This window comes from Mercenaria mercenaria, chromosome 3 (genome assembly GCF_021730395.1).
Source record: "Mercenaria mercenaria strain notata chromosome 3, MADL_Memer_1, whole genome shotgun sequence".
In the NCBI taxonomy this organism is placed as follows: domain Eukaryota; kingdom Metazoa; phylum Mollusca; class Bivalvia; order Venerida; family Veneridae; genus Mercenaria; species Mercenaria mercenaria.
In genome coordinates, this window is record NC_069363.1 from 38573089 (window position 1) to 38594109 (window position 21021).

General features: G+C 33.8%; 1 protein-coding gene across 1 annotated transcript; it reads right to left on the reverse strand.

Annotated features, from left to right (window-relative positions):
• Nucleotides 1-11509: 11509 nt before the first annotated feature.
• Nucleotides 11510-12937, reverse strand: LOC128555565 (acetylcholine receptor subunit alpha-like). Its single transcript, XM_053538243.1, has one exon. The coding sequence runs from the start codon at nt 12922-12924 to the stop codon at nt 11776-11778; it is 1149 nt and encodes a 382-aa protein (XP_053394218.1). The 5' UTR covers nt 12925-12937; the 3' UTR covers nt 11510-11775.
• Nucleotides 12938-21021: the final 8084 nt, after the last annotated feature.

Genomic DNA, 21021 nt, shown 5'->3' on the forward strand with positions numbered 1-21021 from the left:
CGAATTTTCTCAGAAATGAGCACTTGAGCCGGGAAGGTGGGAAGGGGCGATGAGAAAGGGTGAGGCAAATGTCCTGTCTGCCGTTTCATTTGGAGTGTTGGAATATCCAACGGTCCATTTTTTCATTTGGGACAAATAAGCTTAGGGGCAAATGTCCGGGTTCCCATTTATATATCATATATAATCTTTTGTAGAGTTTTGTGTTGACTGTATTGTACAAGTCCAAACCTATATCCGTCTTTATTGAAATACTTTATAGAAATGCAGGATAAACAACAGGGATCAATGCCTTTACAAATCTAATACAAAGTAAGTATTGATGAAAGTATGAATTACTAAAACCCCAATATGTAAATAGTTTGTTTTTGTATTCATTTCATATCAACTTACTGATAAGCTGCAATGAAAAGACTCGCAATTAAAACTGAGTGCCAAATAACAGCGGATAACAGACAAAGTCTGTCTAAAGCTCGCGAAACCATCTGCCACGTAACCTTCGATCTTTCCTCTGGGTATTCTTTTGTACAACAGACTTTTGCAAGATGCCATAACAAACACGGAATCGGATCCTGTGTGCTTTTAAAGTAGAAGTACAAGGAAATATTAGTCATTACCACCGACAGGGCACTTCCTAGAATTTGAAATCCAATGAAAATTGTGAAAACCGCAACTTCGTCAGATGATTCCGGTAGGTTGCTATTCACTGCAGAAAGAAAAACCGTCAGTGTCAGGAAAATGGATATAGACAGCCCCACCCTTTCGCCTGTTTCGGAAGGCAAAACAAAGCACATAATATCCAATATGGATATCAAAATAACAGGTATGAGGCTGTTTACTATGTGAAAAAGCGATTTTCTTTGAATGTCCAGTACGAATATTACGTGAGCCCAATTCTCTCCATTGAATAATTTAGTTTCATTTATAATTTGAACGTTTTGCAGGTGCCATTCTCCCTTGTCCAAGATATCGTGATCTTGTGGAATCCAGTTCGTGTCTGTGTTTACGAGTTGAATAACCGAGGACGGACTTGTCCATGAGAGAAAATCAAGTAGGCAGGTTTGTTCATCAAATGGAAATTTCTTAATTGATAATTTACATGCAACTGTGTACAAGTCATTTGGCCAAATTGTTACGCGTCCATTATACGAAACCATTGCTCTGCCATCTTTTTTAACCGAATCCGTGACAGATCCAACTGTATCTTGTAAAACAATGTCAGGAATCCATATTTTTTCAGTCGGAACTGTGATAGATTTAACACCATTGTAATGATCTGGATTCCAAGTCAGAAATTCATCTTTCCACTGAATATCTAAAACTGCTCGAAATGAAATTTTCTGATACTTCTCATCAACATTATGAATTGAATACAGAACCAAATTCAAATACACATTAACTGCTCCTGTGACATTTTGTTTCGGAATAGTATCTTTGTTGTAGTCCTTGAATATTGTTTCATGTAAATCCGTCTGATTGAACTTCCCTTTGGCCGCCGATGCCGTTAAAATCAAAAGAATGATAGGAAACACATCCATTTTCCACTCCGCATAATTCAACTGTTACAGCAGATATATACCTTCCGAGTCAGTTTTAAGACATTTAATAGTACATCCCCGAAATTTGCAGCGGTTTAACAGTTTGGCTGATGACTGACTTCTTACAATATTCAGTTTTTATAAGTGATGAAAAATCTGTTGGAGAAAAATAAAAACATGTTGCCGTTAAAAAGACACATAAAGAGTGTTCTTTGATGTGGCAAAGAATTATAATACATTTGTTTGTACTCATCTTAACGAAGCATATAACACTTGTTGTTCAATAGCGAACCTTTTTGTTTTATTATTTTTCAATGTTTAATGTGAAATGTTACTATATTTTGTTTAAACGACAAAAGCTTTTCAAAATATAATTAATTTGAGACATTCGCGTAGACTGTATTTACAAAGAGTGACAAGGAAACAGCTTTTGATTTTTATTTCATTTTTCAAATATTAGGATGTTGCTACGCATATGGCTTTGTTTATGCCGATTGTGTAGGGGTGGGTTTTTTGGGGCGTTTATCTTCTTTTATTATTATATGTCTGAGCTTTCATAGACTAGTATGATTGTTATTGCACAACTGAGTGAAATGATGAATTGAACTAATTTGGAAACTGAGTGATTTGTTTGCTATACCTTGAATAATTAAGGTAAGTGACCTCGAATCGCTTGCCCCTCACCGCTTTGATCTCGGTTTGGGTCTAGAATAAATTCATGTGAATAAAAACAAGGATAAATATCAAACAGGGAATGCCATGTTCCAAAAACGCAGCCTCCCCCAAAACGAACGCAGATGTGCACACTATTAACACAAACACACTCGCATACAAAGCAAACACGCGAGGACAAAACGAACAAATAAAGGAACACAGTGGAGCACCGCCTTGGAACGGACAGTGGCAAAAACACCACCGGGGAGCTTAAACCGGTTTATGGTGCGCACCCAACCTCACTCTCACCCCCACTGTGTACCAAAGTCACGGGACTGTGTAAATAAAAGTAATCCCATCCAGGTGAATCTCTAACGCACACAATGGAAACAAAAGGCATGGCATGTAAAACACAAAAAATGCTCCTCTATTATTATATAAAAAGCAAAGTTTGCTGAAGACTGGTTCTACCGAGATGCTCGCCGTGCCTGAAAATATGTTTGGAAGGGCTCCTGGGGTCCTCCGCGACAATGAAAAGATGGAAAGTCGCCACATGACCTGTACATATACAACTCTTTAAAAATAATTATATATAATGTACACATCTTTAGTGTAACATTATAAGTTTCGCAAAGAAAATGTGTCTATTACAAATTCATGGGATGCTATAGAATTTGATGTGAGCATTATTAATTACTGAGGCAGAAAGGCCGTTATTTGATAAAGTTACATACCGCATTGTTTAGCGCACACATTACACCAAAATAATTAGTTAATGCAATTCCATTATGTTTCATAGTGCCGTTAGGCAAAATGCATTTGTGTTGCAATCAGATTCCACTAATTCAATTTGTTTCAGTCATCTATGTAAATTGTAAACACTATGAAGGTAAGTGATTTTATAGCTACTGTTATCATCCTTAGTCCGCAATAGTTACCGATATAGAAGTTTAGTTGCATGCATTTGATACATCATTCTTTTAATAATCTTCAAGCAACTTACAGACGAATATAATCTAATGGTTGATTTGATAATGAGCAATAACATCGGAACTAAGACTCATGAAGTAGAAATATTGCTTTATTTCTTATTTTCCACATTTTATAAGCAAAAATGAATCTTGTTTACTTCGGTTGCATTCTTTGCTTCCAAAGGTTGTCCTCATATCTCATTAGATGAAATGAAAACAAAATGCCTATGACAAATCTTATTCTGTTTGGAAATGTATATATTTTTCTTATATTTACATTCGCCCTATCCTTTTCCATTGAAAATTATGACGTTCATTTTGTACGAACAGCAAAAGGAAAGGCGCCAAAGTTACGACAACGCTGCTATGTGACAACGGGCAGCTGTTTTGACGACGTCCGCGTATTGTCACGGAGAATGTTCTTTAGATGGGCTGTGGCTAAATGCAGAGTTGGTGCACCTGTGATATATTACAGACTCCGGTATATACCGTATTAACTAAATTTGAAAGAAAATATCTTAAATGTATATATTTTGTAACCATGGTGATACTAACCCTAACCTCTAGTCAGTATATTATGCATTTGATACACTAAATGCGTGCAGACATGCAAAAAAAATGAGTAATTTTGCCGTGCGCTCCAATGGATAATAATTCCGCGTCTGCGCAGAACGGCTGCACCTACTCTGCAATGAGAAACATTCCTTTAGATGGCGTCGCAGTTGTTCCGTCTGGTGAATAGAATAGCCGGAAAACCGATATTAATGTTAATTGCAACAAAATGTGTGCAATTTATAATATAACATTGTTTGCAAATTGAAAGGATATATAATGTAAATATAAGAAACGAATTGATTTTTTTTCATCGGAGTTCATGCGAAATGAACGACAGGATAGGACCGGCAAATTACACATGAATCGCGCTATTTGCCGATCCTATTCTGTCGTTCATTTTGTATGTAAATAAATAATCACTTTGTAAAGATAAACACGGCACATAAAAAGGTATAAAAATGGTTGTGACTACATTGGAGAATGTCAAAGCTTTTTGTTGGTTAGAGTAGTTGACTTTAGATCACTTGTCCATCACCTGTTGATTTGTAAAATAGTTTCAAGTTTTGTCAGTCTGCCTACAATAGACTATTTTTGAAAATATGTCCTAAAGTTACAAAACAATTAATGAAAATATTTATTCAGAAAGATTAATTGCACTGAAAATTCAGCCTAAGATTCTATCAGCAGACTTTAAAAGATTAAAGTTACGCACCTGCAGATATGACACTGAATTAATTCAGTAGTTTCATTTGACGAAATGGAATTTTTGGGTAAAAGATATTTTATGATGGAATAGCTAACAAAGTACTCTATGGAGTTTGTAATTAGGTATTTGTGAGTTTCAGTTATTTCTGTTCACTTTGATTTTACATGTACATGAACATATCAAAGTCTTCATTTACGCACACCATAACCAAAGACAATAAACTTCAACCTGCAATTTTGAGTGCAATTGTAATTTTAGCAGATTCTCTACATTTAATCTGCAAAATTATGCAAATTATTAGTTTTTTGCAGATGCTATAAATAATAAAATCCGTGAAAAGATCCTTATTAACGCAACCCAACAACATAATAGCAGGTTTGATGAGTGTGTTCATGAGAGGTAATGAAATGTGCAACACCCCTCACGCCCCCTAACATCATCAAATTGGAGTGGTATTATCAACTGAATATACATTAATATGAAATATAATCTTCTTCTTTTTTCAGAAAACCGGTGGCGCCAAAAATACGAAATTGTCCTCTGCCACTTCAATGCTCGTAATGAAATGAGGCTTTGGAAATGTCCGAAGTTATAGCAAACAGTTAAAAGCGCATGGTAACACCGTCTCGCTGAGCGAGTGATGATTATGGTAGAATTTTTAAAGAAACACTTGACAGTCTATAGTCAAACCTGGATACACTATTATTCGGTGACCCAACCCTTACAGACCAGGAAAATACCGTTATTTTTAAGTGCAAAGGAAGAGATTCCTGCCGTAATCCAAACATATCTACTCCACTGGTTTTGATGCGTTGATTTTTGAAACAAATTTCTGTTGTTTTCATTGTATTTTTTTCACATTTTGCAATTTTGTTTTTACTGAATTCGTAACATTTGAAAGCTTAGAGCAATACATTTGAAATAATACAAAATATCAGATATAAGAGACGTTGTCTTTCATTTTTATCCTATCAATTCAAATGTAATATTTGTTTCTAATTGGACATTTAATTTGGATAAATGTGTTAAAACTAAACTACAAAGAAAAGGGGAAGAAAGGAACAATATATTTCGAGAATTGAATAAAGTGATTTCAGCCGAGTGCACTTCGTTTATTTAACAAATAAGGGAGATTTAATTCGTTCGTTGAATATATTATTAGTAATTTGCTACGTACACAACATGTCAAGTGTCAAGTTTTATCCTAGATCTATATAAAGTGGCACATAATTATACTAAAATTCCATGTTGCAAGTAATTTTCTATAGTATTTAGGAAGAGACCAAAATTTTTTTATCAGCCATTTTTAAATCACCTGAGCATGAAATATCAAAAGCCTAGGCCTTGCAGTTTCAGGCAAGAACATTTTAAAAGTTTTTTTCCCCTATATAAGTCTATATAAAATTTGGGACACCCTGGACGGGGCCTCTTTTTCACCTCAGGGGCATAATTTGAATAATCTTAGTAGAAGACCACTAGGCAATGCAACATACCAACTATCAAAAGCCAAGGCCTTGCAGTTTCAGACAAGAAGATTTTCAAAGATTTTTCCTATATAAGTCTATGCAAAAAACTCGGTACCTACTGGGCGGGGCCTCTTTTCATCCCAGGGTAATAATTTGAACAATCTTGGTAGAGGACTACAAGGCAATGCTACATACCAAATATCAAAGTCCTGGGTCTTGTGGTTTCAGACAATATTTTCCTATATTAGTCTATGTAAAACTTGGGGCCCCCGGGATGGAGCCTCTTTTCACCCAAGGAACATAATTTGAACAATCTTCATAGAGGATCATTTATATGATGTCTCATGCCAAATATCGAGGCTCTACGCCTTGCGGTTTTTGACAAGAAGATTCTTTAGGGTTTTCTTTCGGTTGCCATGGCAACCAGAGTTCGGTGTGGAATTCAATTCTTAGAATAGATTTTATAGAAGACCATCCAAGAAACATAAGTGTGAAGTGTCATCAAAATTGACCAGGTGGTTTAGGGGGATATATTGTTTAAAGGAAGTGTAGACGTACGCCGGAAGACGGACGGACGTCGGACGGTGAGCGATCAAAATAGCTCACCCTGAGCACTATGTGCACAGGTGAGCAAAAAAAGTCAACGTTTCAATACATATTTTGTCCTATGTATATCTCCAGAGAATCGTTCGCAATCCATATATGTATAGAAGACAGAGATAACGTTTTAAGACATTTAAGCCCATATGTCAGTGTGTAAAGGTATTCTTTAAGAAAATAAGGTACCAGTTTTATATATTAAAGGCCTAGATTCACTACTGTATAAGTGTCCTCCCACAGATTCAATCTATAACTCCCATCTTATCTGCTGCTTATCAGCGATTATGTAATAGCAACTGATTAGAGGGCAATTAATTAGCACAGCAGGGACCCCAACTAGACCATGAAGATGTGTACAGTGGAGTTGAAAGAAATTAATTTTTCTTCAGTCAATGTGGAATGATAATAATAACAATTATTATTTTGATATTATGTAGATGATAATAACTATTACTTATTACTTTAATGTTATGATAATAATAATAATAGAAATAATCATCTTCATAATTATTATTATTATTATTCTCATTATTATTATCATTATCATTGGTATATTATTATTATTATTATTATATTACATATAGGATCATAAAAGATACAGTAATACTATTGAAAATAATAATGATAATAAAACCCAAGTATAGTGAAAACGTCCTGAGTTCTTTGTGCTGACAAACACTATTTTTCGATTTGGAAATTGATTTTCATGTATTCATGTAATCAACATTATTTGAATATAAAATTACTGTGTTCCATTTATACTAAATTTTCATTTTCAGTATGTTGCCAAAAGGGACTTTTTTCATTATTTGCTTTGTAACTTTGAAATTCACATTCTGTTTTCAATTTAGACAAATGCTATTTACAATATTTTGCAAGCCTTAGATGAAGGAAAGTCACATTTTTCAGAAATATCACAATTGTCCAGACAGAATTTGAAAAAATAAAAATTTGCATGTTTCTTTAAGTAAGTTTCTCATTATTTCATTATTGTGAAAATATGTTTCTGATTATTTTATTATTGTGTTTGACCAACAATTTTTTTTTACATGGAAATGCCAAAAAAAAACTAGTATAACTTTAAAAGTTATCAATTATTCATTAATTTAAAATAAATTACATCGTTTCCCCTTCTCACTAATAGATACACTTGTAAGGTAGACTGACTCTCCAATAAACAATGACCCTTGTTTATTGGAGCCATACTGTGATGATCATTAGCCCCCAACTGTGCTGGTGAAGACAAAAATCCCTTGGCCCACTGCCAAAATCTAGCCCTTTAAGACAAAATAATGAAGATTTGATAACACAACAGCAATGACCAAAATATGCACCAACAAGAAAGTCGTCACTTTAAATTTCTTCTACCGGACAGTATGATAACACAATTCCTTTTACGTAAAATGACAACTTGGTAATAATTATTTGCAGATTGAATATATTGAAAACAGGTTGACGATTACAATAAGCAAAGGTCAAGTATACATAAGCTTTGTTAATAAGAACGCTTTATATACGAACAGCAAATGACCGCTTTGATAATGGTAACAAAAACAACCCTTTTAAATTCAAAATTAAACATATCCACGTTTGAAATGATGCAGTAGTTTTCTTCTCCGCGCAATTTCTAAATTAATTTTTGATACATTTATGTAAATTGTTTTTGGATGAACATTTAAATCTTATTCGAAAGCCTTATAACATTTGGTTGTATCAAATTTACGGGATTCAATATAATTTGATGTGAAATTAATTAATAACTTTGGCATTTAGACTGTAATATCATAAAGTTCATTGCTAATGCACGACAAATATTTGCTTCGTCAAACATTCCATTTCCATTAAGATAATGAATTTATGTCATTACCATATATTTTCTATGCGTTTATTGATTGCATTTTCAGCAGTACTGAAAACAATCTATTGATGCAATTTACTTTACTTTGCTGATAGGAAAAAAGTCAAGTTTCAACAAAGTTTTTTATTACTTAAACAGGGGACCAAACGCCGCTTTTCATGAAGTTGCACACTGTGTATAACTAAATATTCTATGTGCACTGTCGTGTGAATAGCATTCTTTTCCACAGATTTAATGTTCTTTGATCATATTGTCCTTTCTTCATTCAGACTTAAATTGGTATGTCCTAAATACAAAATAATATTTTACAGAAAATGGAAACGACAAATTACAATTTATTGGCTGTATCTTTACGTAAAATCAGGTAAATTATTGTCTTTTATAATAATCATAATAATGACGATTGGCAATGACAATGTCGGTGATGATAAGAAACAAGCGAAGGAAGAAGATGACGGTAATGATTATAATAAAACACAGCTGTTTGTAAAACACATATGACTCCATGACCTTGATCTTTGATCACATAATTTTTAAAACATGAGGGGTCATCTTCTGACCACTGGAAACCACCCTAAAAAAGTTGGCAGCCAAAGCGTTTAAATAAAGGGCTGACACTTATTTAAGTGTAGAGATCACTGTGGCATTGATATTTATCCTACAAACAGAAAGGATCACCTACTGACCACAGGGAATTATCCTGTGAAGTTCCATGGCTGTAAGTCAAAGCTTTCTGTAGTTATTGAACTGAAATAGTTTACAGTCTCGAGTTTACTGTGATCTTCACCCTTGACCAACTGACCCCTAAAACATTAGAAGTAATTCAATGGCCACGCGCATTCATCATATGATGTTTGATAAATGTAGGCCATGGCGTGCTTCAGTTGCTGAGTTGAAACTGTTTTCTTTCACAAGGTCAGTGTGATATTGACTTTTGACCTCTAATTTCCAAACTTATAGAGGTCATCTATTGACCACAGACACTCCCCAAAAATGTTTGACGACTGCAGGCCTAGGCGTATTTTAGTTATTGAGCGGAAACAGTTTTCAGTCTCATGGTCACTTTTACCTTGACCTACTGAACCCTCAAACAATGGACTTGTCCGCAGACAATCATCCGTTGATGTTTGACCTTTGTTGAACCAAGCATTTTCTAGTTATTTATCAAAACTCAAATGATCTACCGACGTACGCACTGACAAACTAACAGAGAGACAGACCGACCGACACTGAGCAAAACAGTGTCATAATTGCTATAATTGTATCTAATAATTTCCTACACAGATTTTTCTATGTGTGCTGCAAACATTTTAAATACTTGATGATGATTCCGACGTAGAGATGACTTTCCAGTATTTTGAAAAAATCAATTAAATGTTCCGTAATATTATCATAATTTGTATGGTTACATACTAGTATTAAATTCTAAACAAAACTCATGATATATATATATATATCGCGTTAGGACACAAAATATATAAAATTCTAAAGAGAATAAGATAATAAGTGAGCTGTACACTCACAACCTTGGGATGATGCAGTAAAGCAACATGAACGATTTTATTTCCAATACTAGTAGTCCCTAGTCTTAACTATATCATAATATTAAAAGGAAATTTGTATTTTCTTTAAAGTGTAAATGTGTAGTTATTCATTATTCAAAAAGATAAAATTGTATTTTGTTTTGAAAAATTAGATATAATACTAAGCATTAGGCAAGAGCTGATGTATGCATATTTCATGTGACATGATGAGAAAAAGCTTCTGTATCCATCAAAATGAACGACTTATTAATAATATGAAATAAGGCACAGCCTCAATCGGGAATCGATCCGACTTCAACTTCTCCCAAAACATTTGAAAAGAACTGTCTAATGACAGCACAGAAGGACGCATTTTTAATTCGATAGTAAATATCTCATTTGGTATATCGCATGTTACCGTAGAGGGATCGATCCCGATTTTCAACGCTAAGCGTAGGATCGATTCCCTATCAATTTAAAGGTAGAGTTTGGAATAAAAATAACACTGCCCATAATGTATATAATTTCCGCCTCTTGGATAGGCGCTATCTCCGGAGAGGTATATTTTATGAACTGTGCTCACTAGGTGCTTTTATTTACCATATATCCATATTTATACTGATGTGCAAGACGTTGCGGTTCGGACAAGTTATGTGGACGCTTATTAGGCACAAGGAAAAAGCGTATTCTTCCAAAAATTCCGAAGTCAGACGCTCTGTGCACGTGCCGGAAGTACGGATTCTTTAATTCGGTAGTATATGTCTCATTCTTTAAAATTGAAGAAACCTGAAATTTGCTTATCTTTTTACATGCAGTTCAAAACGGCAAAAATTCTCCTGTACGTTTAAATTAATATCTTATCGTCAAAAAATAATTTATTATTGATATGTCACTGTTTGAATCTATAGATATAATTTTCAATGAGAATGTGCTCAATTTAGGAAAAGTTCGTAGATCTACGAAAGACATCGATCAAAACTACTGGTTTTTCAATCATTCAGATCAGGATTATCAGCATTCGCTTGTAGTATATACTGTTACAAATAATTTTACATATTAAATTGAATCCGTCTGGACTATAGACTCTTTCATGTTTTCAGATTGCCGGTTCAAACCCACCATTACCACTTTGAAACATTATTCTAAGTGTTTGTTGTACAAATTTATAAAACAGTCTTTGTTTCTTTACACATTGATAAATATATTGAACGTAAACAGAAACAATGGGTGGATGATTTGAAATCTTAACCTAAATCGAAATTCTAGATGAACGTTTGATCTTTTGCATTAGCTGGTTTTATACAGCCTATACACTCGTGTGTATCTAATGCAATTTTTATTCAATGATTTAATAAAGTTGTGTTTTGGTGGTCTACTTGTTAGTTACCTTTTTATTTTTACAAAAAATGAACAGATCAAACAGAAATAATCAAGTTTGTGTGTACAGTTTACATCAGAAAAGAACAATTTTGATTGTTCTTTATTAAATCACATTCTAAAGGATCAACATTATTTGGTCTATGTATGTGGATTGAAAAAGGAAATAGTAATTGCGTATTGTCTCAATTTGCTTTTGGAAAATTAAGGGTTTTTATCTTGAATTTGGCTGGATGAAAATAATAATGTGTCTATATATGTGTGCTTTCCATTCACATATATTTTTATTAGTATTCTTTACATTGCCAATTTTGGAATTTACACCTAAAATGTGATGCCAAAATGTACACAGTGTATTAGTATGTTTAGTTGCGAATCCAAATCCATACTCATTAATATATTAACAGACATGCATACTGATATTTTAATGTACAAAACTAAATATCTCATATTAAATAAAATCAGTATTGCTAATAACTTTAACATGAAAAAAACAGACATTTTGTTTTCACAGCCAGTTTCTGTCGTGCTTACTGATAAGCTGCAATGAAAAGACTCGCAATTAAAACTGGGTGCCAAATAACAGCGGATAACAGACAAAGTCTGTCCGATGCTCGCGAAACCATATGCCACGTGACTTTCGTGTTTTTGGTTGTGTTCTTTTTCATACAAAATACTTTTGCAAAATACCATAACAAAAACGGAATTGGATCTTGTGCGTTTTTGAAGTAGAAGTACAAGGAAATATTGGTCATTACCACTGACAGGGCACTTCCTAGAATTTGAAATCCAATGAAAATTGTGAAAACCGCAACTTCGTCTGATGATTCCGGTAAGGTGCTGTTCACGGCGTAAAGAAAAATTGTCAACGTCAGGAAAATAGATATAGACAGTCCCACCCTTTCGCCTGATTCGGAAGGTAAAACAAAGCACATAACATCCAATATGGATATCAAAATAACAGGTATGAGGCTGTTAACTATGTGAAAAAGCGATTTTCTTTGAATTTCAAATATAAATATTACATGAGCCCAGTCCTCTCTATTGAATATTTTACTTTGGTTTATAATTCGTACGTTCTGCAGATACCATTCTCCCTTTTCCAAGATATCATGATCTTGTGGAATCCAGTTTGTGTCTGAGTTTTCGAGTTGGATAACTGAGGACGGACTTGTCCATGAGAGAAAATCAAGTAAACAGGTTTGTTTATCAAATGGAAATTTCTTAATTGATAATTTACATGCAACTGTATACAAGTCATTTGGCCAAATTGTTACTCGTCCGTTATGATTAATCATTGCTCTGCCATCTTTTTTAATCGAATCAGTTATATATCCAACTGTATCCTGTAGAACAATGTCGGGAATCCATATTTTTTCGCTCGGAACTGTGATGGATTTAACATCACCGTAATGATCTGGATTCCATGTCAGAAATTCATCTTTCCACTGAATATCTAAAACTGCCCGAAATGAAATTGTCTGATACTTTTCATTAACGTCATGGATTGAATAAAGAACCAAAGATAAATTCACGTTGACAGCTTCTGTGACATTTCTTCTCGGAATAGCATCTTTGTTGTAGCCCTTGAATATTTTTTCATGTAAATCCGTTGTATTGAACTTTCCTTTGGCCACCAATACCGTTATAGTCAAAAGAATTATAGAACACACATTCATTTTCGAAAGAGCTAAATGCATCTACAAACGCCGATATATTCTCTCTAGTCAGTTTTAAAACAATTGATAGTACACTCCCGAAATTTGCAATAGTCAAGAAAATAGAAATGTTTTTTACAGTCATTTCATAAATAATTGTAATGTACACGTATTTAATACAATGGTGTGAAAAGCCGAAAGTCACATAAAGAGTTTTCTTTTAGAGTGGCCGTGAAATATATTGCTCGTCTTAATGAAAAATGTAAAACCTGTTGTTCAACAGTGAAAATGCAAAGCGGATACTTTTTTTTTTTTTTAATGTTTAATGTTAAATGTTAGCGTATTTTGATTAAACAATTAATAACACGTTTTCATTTAACGCGAAGCTAACTTTGACTATGATCACTTCTTAAAGACACATGATAAAAACGCTGATATTATTTAGAAATATCCTCTTTCTTAGTGAGAAAAAGCTTTGAAAAAAGATTGCTTGGAGACATCCGTGAAGAGTGACAAAATAAAGTTTAATTATTTCTATTTTTATTCCATTTGGCAAATATTAGACAAGGGACATGTTAATCAGAATTTACATGTCTGCGCTTTCGCACACTAGTATGATGTTATTACTCAAAACATTTTGCTCTAAGTAAGTAAAATGATTTAATGAATTAATTTGGAAATTGTGTGATTTGTTAGCTTTACCTAACAATTACAGGGGGTTCTGTGACCATGTGGTTAAGGTCGCTGAGTTCACATCACTTGCCCCTCACCGATGTGGGTTCGATGCCTCGCTAAGGGTCTAGAATTCTTTCATGTAGGGAAGCCATTCAGCTGGTTTGCGGAAAATTGGTGAATCTACCTAAGTGTTCACCGTTCTTGAAATAATGCTTGGATGGGCAACTGGTGGCTTCCGCCATCATGAAAAGCCGAAAGTCGCCATATGACCTACTGTAAATCACATCATATTCGCGTGATCTTTATTTCGCGAATTCCTGCACCTTTAATTATTTCGCGGATTTATGAATATGCGACGGGAGGGTCAGAAATTTAAATTCGCGAAGACTCTTATCTTATATTTATTAGCGAAATTCCAATTCCGGAAGTCGTGATTACATCAATGCCCATTCTCCCGTACCGATGTTCAAAGAGTTTTACAGTCATTTCATAAATAATTGTAATGTACACGTATTTAATACAATGGTGTGATTAATTGTCCGCTAATCAATATTGTTTTGTAAACAAAATGTGTAAAAAATCAGGTTTGTTGAAGAGATAAAGGATGATATGGATCATCCCTTCGGGCATAAGTGCATCAAGGAGATGCCCTCCGTAACCTGTTAAAAACAAATTATCATGTTATAAACATCCCTGACAGCAGCATGTAAATCCAACCTCTAGACCTTAGCGTTAATTCTGTTTTTAAACAGTATAGTTTACATGAAATGTAGTTTCGAGGATTTTTTATATAATTATTCATAATATATTGAAATAAATTAATGTGTTGGTGTGACTCTTATCCCCGAAACAAACAAAAACTTATCTTTTTAAAAGCAAATTCAATGTTTTTAGCATATATTTGTGTGGGGCATTTATGTACATAAATTATTGCAATTTCACGGGATGCTATAGAAGTTGATGTAAGCATTAATGATTACTGAGACAGAAAAATCGCTATTTGACAAAGTTATATGCTATTATGTTAAGCGTTTTTCTAGCATGCGCATTCTATAACAATAATCAATTTCATGCAATTCCATTATGTTTCATTGCGCCACGAGGTTAAAATGTGTGCTATAAACTATTTTCACGTAATTCAATTTGTTTTATTAATGTGATTCAAAAACTTGCGTAGCTGTTAAACATATAGAGGTTTCTCATAGTATAGTTCTTTTTCCGGCCGCAGGCAGGTGTTGATTTCACATTTACTTCCTGCAAATATCTGGGGTGAAGGTCATTTAATAGCTGATTAAAACTGTACATTTTGATTGATGGATGAAAAATTCCACAGGTTTTCGAATAGACATGTTTTCGAATGGAATAGATGATATTTTTAAGGGGTGTGCAGGTGCTCTGAGTTGTATTTTTAGACAGTATAATTCGTTGCAAGACTCCTGTGGAATAGTTTGCGTCGTAAACCTGAACCCTCTCAGTAGTGAATCGATTCTGCCACTCTCAGTGACCTTACAGTCAACTCGTCCCCCAGTCAACTCGTTCCCATTTTGGTTATTTTGGATCCCTTGACGATTTCGAATTGGTCATTTCGTCCCCAACTTTTCGGCCCCTCCTTTTTAATCTTAATATTAGATTAATATAATTATGATGTAAAATATGTGTTCTGTAAAATATGTTCTACATAAAATAAAACATGAACAATTTACTTTTAAAACTATATTTTGTTCTGCTTTATAAATACCCAACCGTATGTAGTACATAGTGCATGCATGTTTCAAAGCTTGAAGTGTGCATTGACTAATGAGGTCGTGTATCTTTTTAAAAATACTTATCGTATAGCTACTATGATCATCCTTCGCCCGCAATTTAAGTGGTATTCATTTTATATCTCATTTCCTAAATAATCTTCAGTAAACTAACAAACAAATGTAAAAATGTGGTTACAAGATCTCGATTAATTTTGATAATCGGCAATAACATCGGATGTAATAGTAATATTGTATTATTTCTTATTGTTCAGACATTATATACGCCACATTATATAAGCAATCTTCATTAACCTTTTTTACTTTGGTTGCATTCTGTCAAGGCAGGAATATTTAACACAATAAGAGAAATCATCATGAAACTTAAACATAATATATATAATTAGTAGGGTAGAGTATAAGGGTGCACTTAATTATACTTCCTTGTCATTGAGCTAGCTTTAACAGCGACTTGGTAGGGTGACCGCCTTAGGTGTGAGAGGTCCTGGGTTTGATTCCCGGTCAAGGCTGATATATTTTCAGTCTGTTAAATTTGACGCCCAATATAAATTACTCACGAGCAGATATAAGTGGACAAGTTGGAACGTCCCACAGAGGTTCAAACTCCTGCATTCGGGGACGAATTCGAAAATGGAGGGGTGTATGTAGCAGGGTAGAGTATATGGGTGCACTCATACTTACTTGCTATTGCTTTTATAGCGGCGTGGTAGAGTGTCCGCCTTAGGTGTGATAGGTCCCGGGTTCGATACCCGGTCAAGGCTGAAATCTTTTAGTCTGTAACATTTAATTCAGAGATTTAGGTCAAGTTCAATTATGCAAAAGATTGTAATAATTGTTTTTTGCAGGTTTAATACATAAGTAGCTAAATTTCCTTGGAACTCTGCATGGCACTTACGCCGAATATCTTTAGTCACAAAATCACAGAAAAGATTGCCTAAATAAGACTAGTTATTGCCGTGGAACTAGACATCTATTTTCATATACGTATTTCTATATCAAGAAAAAAAAAGAGATATCATTTGATAAAAAAAAACTAAAACAGAATGCATATGACAAAGGTTCTTCTGTTGGGAAATGCATATTTTGTACCATATAATTGTATAAATGTATCCAGGTTCACAGTACCAGCATTTTTATAATAAAATACGTAAGAAATCATGTACATTTCAGTGACAGTAGGAATGTGAGAAATACAAAATGCAGCTATATTGTTTTTGAATTTCCAGAGAACATAGAAAATTATGTCAAGAAAATATTTTTGAAATTAGAAATACGAAATACTTTTTTTTTATTTGTTCCGTTCCATGTCTATGAACACTTTTAGTTCATTTATAATGGAGGCAAGTTTATGTGTCGAAAGACCTATTTTTAGTGGTCGCTTTTCATAAATCAATCGGCTTTTATGTCATTGTGCTTCGTCACCGGCTTAGATGGCAAGAGATAGTAAAATTACTTTCAACTAAATGCAGAAAGGTCAAATACGAGTACAATCTAATTTTGAGGTTTGTCAGGGAAAGGTAGAACCAATGTATTGCACATACCTGGCACTTCATCGTACGTCATTTTTGTCTACTCATGCAGTCGCTTATATGATGAATATGAAGATCTAGTTAGCACGCAAAACATTGATATAAAAAATGGTCCAAATTGCACATCTACTAAATTCCACCCCATTTCACGCGCAAAATACGGGCCTAATACTGATGTATATTATGAGGCAAGACGTTTGAACGCTTTTGCTGTCGAACTTATAGGATGGTTGCATGTGATCAGTAAATGACCACTGATACTTTATATGTTAATTGGTCAAAGATCAAGGTCATGGCAAACAATATTACATACCCTCTCGCCGCCGACATGCCACCTTGGGTGTCATACATGTGTTTTACACACAGCTCTTTTTAATTATAATCTTTACCGTCATCGTCATCTTCCTTTGCATGTTTCTTATCGGCATCATCATGATCATTGTCAGAAATAATTACTTTATTGTATTAGATAACAACTTACTTACTGTTACATAAAGGTGCAGGCAACAAATTGTACTTTCACGTTTCCTCTTTTCTTGTAAAAATGTCTTATTTTATACTTAGTATATACACATTTAAGTCAATGGTCATTTGACCCTCATATTTCGTCTCTTGAACAATACTTTATACCCATTCAAAGTATTGAGTTAAACTCGACATATAGGTAGGCGACTATAAGACGATGGGCAGAGTGCATTAACTAGGTTGGTAGTTCAAAGTTTAAGATCACAAATGGATCTCAAAGGTCAAAATTGTCTGCCATATTTCGTGTCCGAAGCATAACTTTATAACCAATTAAGGTACTAAATTCAATCTTGGCATATAGGTTGGTGACGATGAGACGATGTGCAACGTGCATAAACCAGACCTGTAGGTTAAAGGTCAAGGTCACAGCAAGGTCGGTGATATTTTGTGTCAAGAGCATTACTAAATAACCATTCATTGTATTGACTTCAAACTTGACATATACGTAAATATAGATGAGAGCAGAGCGCATGAATGGGTCAATAGATCAAAGGTCAAGGTCACAAATTGAGTTCAAATCATTTCATTTACTAAAATTGGTTTTATGCATCCTTTATACTCAACATGTTTTCTAATCTAATGTTTAGTCTAGAATTTGATAAAACTGTATTTTGATGGTATTCTTATCAAATGTTATTTTTATTTGGACGGCAAGAATCAATATATCAAAAAGAAACAATTATGTTGTGTCCTGATTACATCTGAAAAGAACAGTTTGATTGCTCCATATTTGACCACATTATAAAGTATGTGTCAACATTATTTTGTCTATATATATGTTTATATTTAACATGCATTGTGTATAACCTTAATTTGATGATTTTGGAAAACTTAGGGCCTTGATGAAGGGTTTTATCTGTAACTTGGCTGGATAAAATTACTTCTATTTGGAAATTAATGTGTTTATATATATGCTTTTTTGAGCAATAAAAACGCACATCTGAATCCAAATCTATATTTATTGATATGTTAACAGACAAGCAGTACAAACAAATTGATAATGCAATGAACAAAACAAAATGTCCTGTATCAAAGAAAATCAGTATTGCTGAGTACTTTTTTTATGAATACTAAAATGATAAAAATGCAGTTTCTAAGATCAGGTTTTTTACAAATCTTACTTACTGATAAGCTGCAATGAAAAGACTCGCAATAAGAACATGGTTCCAAATAGCAGCGGATACTAGACAAAGTCTGTACAAAGCTCGCGATACAAATTGCCATGTGACTTCCGCAGGATACTTCTTCATACAACATAATTTTGTAAACCACCTAAATAAAACAGGAATTGGATCTTGTTTGTTTTTAAAGTAGAAGAACAATGAAATCGGGCATTGCCACCGACAGGGCACTACCTAGAATTTGAAACATCGTCTGATGATTCCGGTAAGGTGCTTTTTGCCACCGATGCCGTTAAAGTCAAAAGAATGATAGGAAACACATTCAATTTTCAGACAGCGTAATTCTTCTGCTAGCGCTGATACATTCTCTCTTACCAATTTTATTTTATGACAATAGACAGTACATCCCCGAAATTTGCAGCAGATTAACGCCTTAAGCACTTGTATTTTCATTAACAGTTTGACAGATAATTGACTGCCTGCAATAATTAATAATTGGTAGTCGTTAAGAAAGTTAAAATGTCTAGAAAAAAAGAGATGTTACAAAGAAATAGCTACATAAAGACTGTTTTAGTGTAGCAATTATTTCAAGGTGTCGGATAACTTGCACTTAATCGCTACGAGTTCGAAAGCTCGCTTTGCACAGAATTCTTGCATGTAAAGGGGCCAGCCAGTCTATCTCGGATCTTAGGCTGGAGAATCGCCTGTATCTGAAACCCAATTAAAGTGTAACAATGGGTTATATTTGTCGCCTGGTGTTCGGTAGTGAAAATGTAAAGCAAACACTATTTATTTTTATTTATGCTTTTTGTTTAAAAAGTATATAATTTTAAATGTTATTATATACTGTTTAAACAATTAATATAATATTTTGTTTCATCGATTCTGGTCATTCATACCTTGACTATCGCCACGTGACAGAAACACATGATGAAAACGCTGATATTGCTAAGAAATAACTTCTTTTTAGTGAAACAAAAGCTTTGAAACGTATTAAAGGTAGCTTAGAATTATCCACTTAGAGTTCGGATTCCAAAGGGCTAACGTAAGGAAACTTTTTGTTAAATATCATGATTCGTATATAATACTTTGCTATGTTTATACCAAGGTAGAGGTTTCCTCTTATATGATTACTGCTGCATGTCTGCACTTGAACATGCAATTATGATTGTTATTACTCTAATGTTGATGCACTAACTTTGATCAATGGAATTCAGTTGGAAAGTATGGAAGGTCCGGTGTGTATTTGTTTTAATCTCGTTCCCATGGGTTAGGTATCTCATGGCCAGGAGATATCTCGTTTCTCCGAGTTAGTATTTTGTGGTCACGAGATAAAAACGCACAATTGTCGCCCCAAAGCTTCCGTAGGAAAGAGTGATTTGATTGCATACCTAACAATTCCAAAGAAAAAGTCATTGTTCAGCATGTGTTTGGCGTGGAGTGTGCATGTATATTTATAGATTTAGACATCATAGACATAACTTTAGGGTTCAGTTTTTGCTCCTTATATACACAATACAAGTATAAATTTTGCAATACGTTAAAGTATATTTTTAGGTCATTGCCCCTTATCTGTTAATTTGGGTTGCAGTCACCAGGAGCCAGTTGTTCGAAACTTTAACAGGCTGTTAAACTAACCGCTGGTTAAATTTTGATTCATAACACTAGTCTTGGTGGGAAAAACTATGTATGATCTTTTGATTTTATTGTAAAGAATTTTCAAATTTCATAATTCTTAACTCATACATTTGTTTTTCTAAGTCTTCTAAAAAGTCGAAAACTAACCCTAAAAGTTAATCAACTGTTAGATTAATCCCCTGTTAAAGTTTCGCACAACAGGGCCCAAATGTTTGAGGTAGGAAGGACAATAGCCAAGATTATCTACAGTGTAAGATGTTAAATGCACTGTAACAAGAATTTTATTGTACATTATACCAGATAAAGTTTACTTTTTAGATGATATAGATAACATGAATGCCCAGTATTGTGCATGTTCTAGTCTCCTATAAATCTTTATACATTGGTAATGTGTATGTTGTCTTAATGTTTTTGTTGTGAATGTCAAGTTTGGTTTTATACATGAATGAGACTTTGATAAACTAATAAACTTGCAAAATTACAGGATCCATAGAGTTTGATGCCAATATTGTTAACTACTGAGGTAAAATATCGTTACCGTTATTTGATAAAGTAATATAATGCATTGTAGCAAACAAATTGCATTACAATAATTAATTTTATGCCATTCAGTTACGTTGCACAATGCCGCTAAGTACAATGCATTTTCATTGCAGCAAATTCCACGGAATGTGATTTGTTTTTACTAATACTTAAAAAACATATAATATGAAAATGAAGATCCCGTCACTTTTGAAGTAACGTTAACCGTAAGTCAGTCCCGATACCTGCGTTATTCAAGGCAACAATCGAAGAAAAAGCACATGTACACTATTACATGTAAACAAAAACTTCACACAAAGTAAATGACAATTTCGTTTTACATTG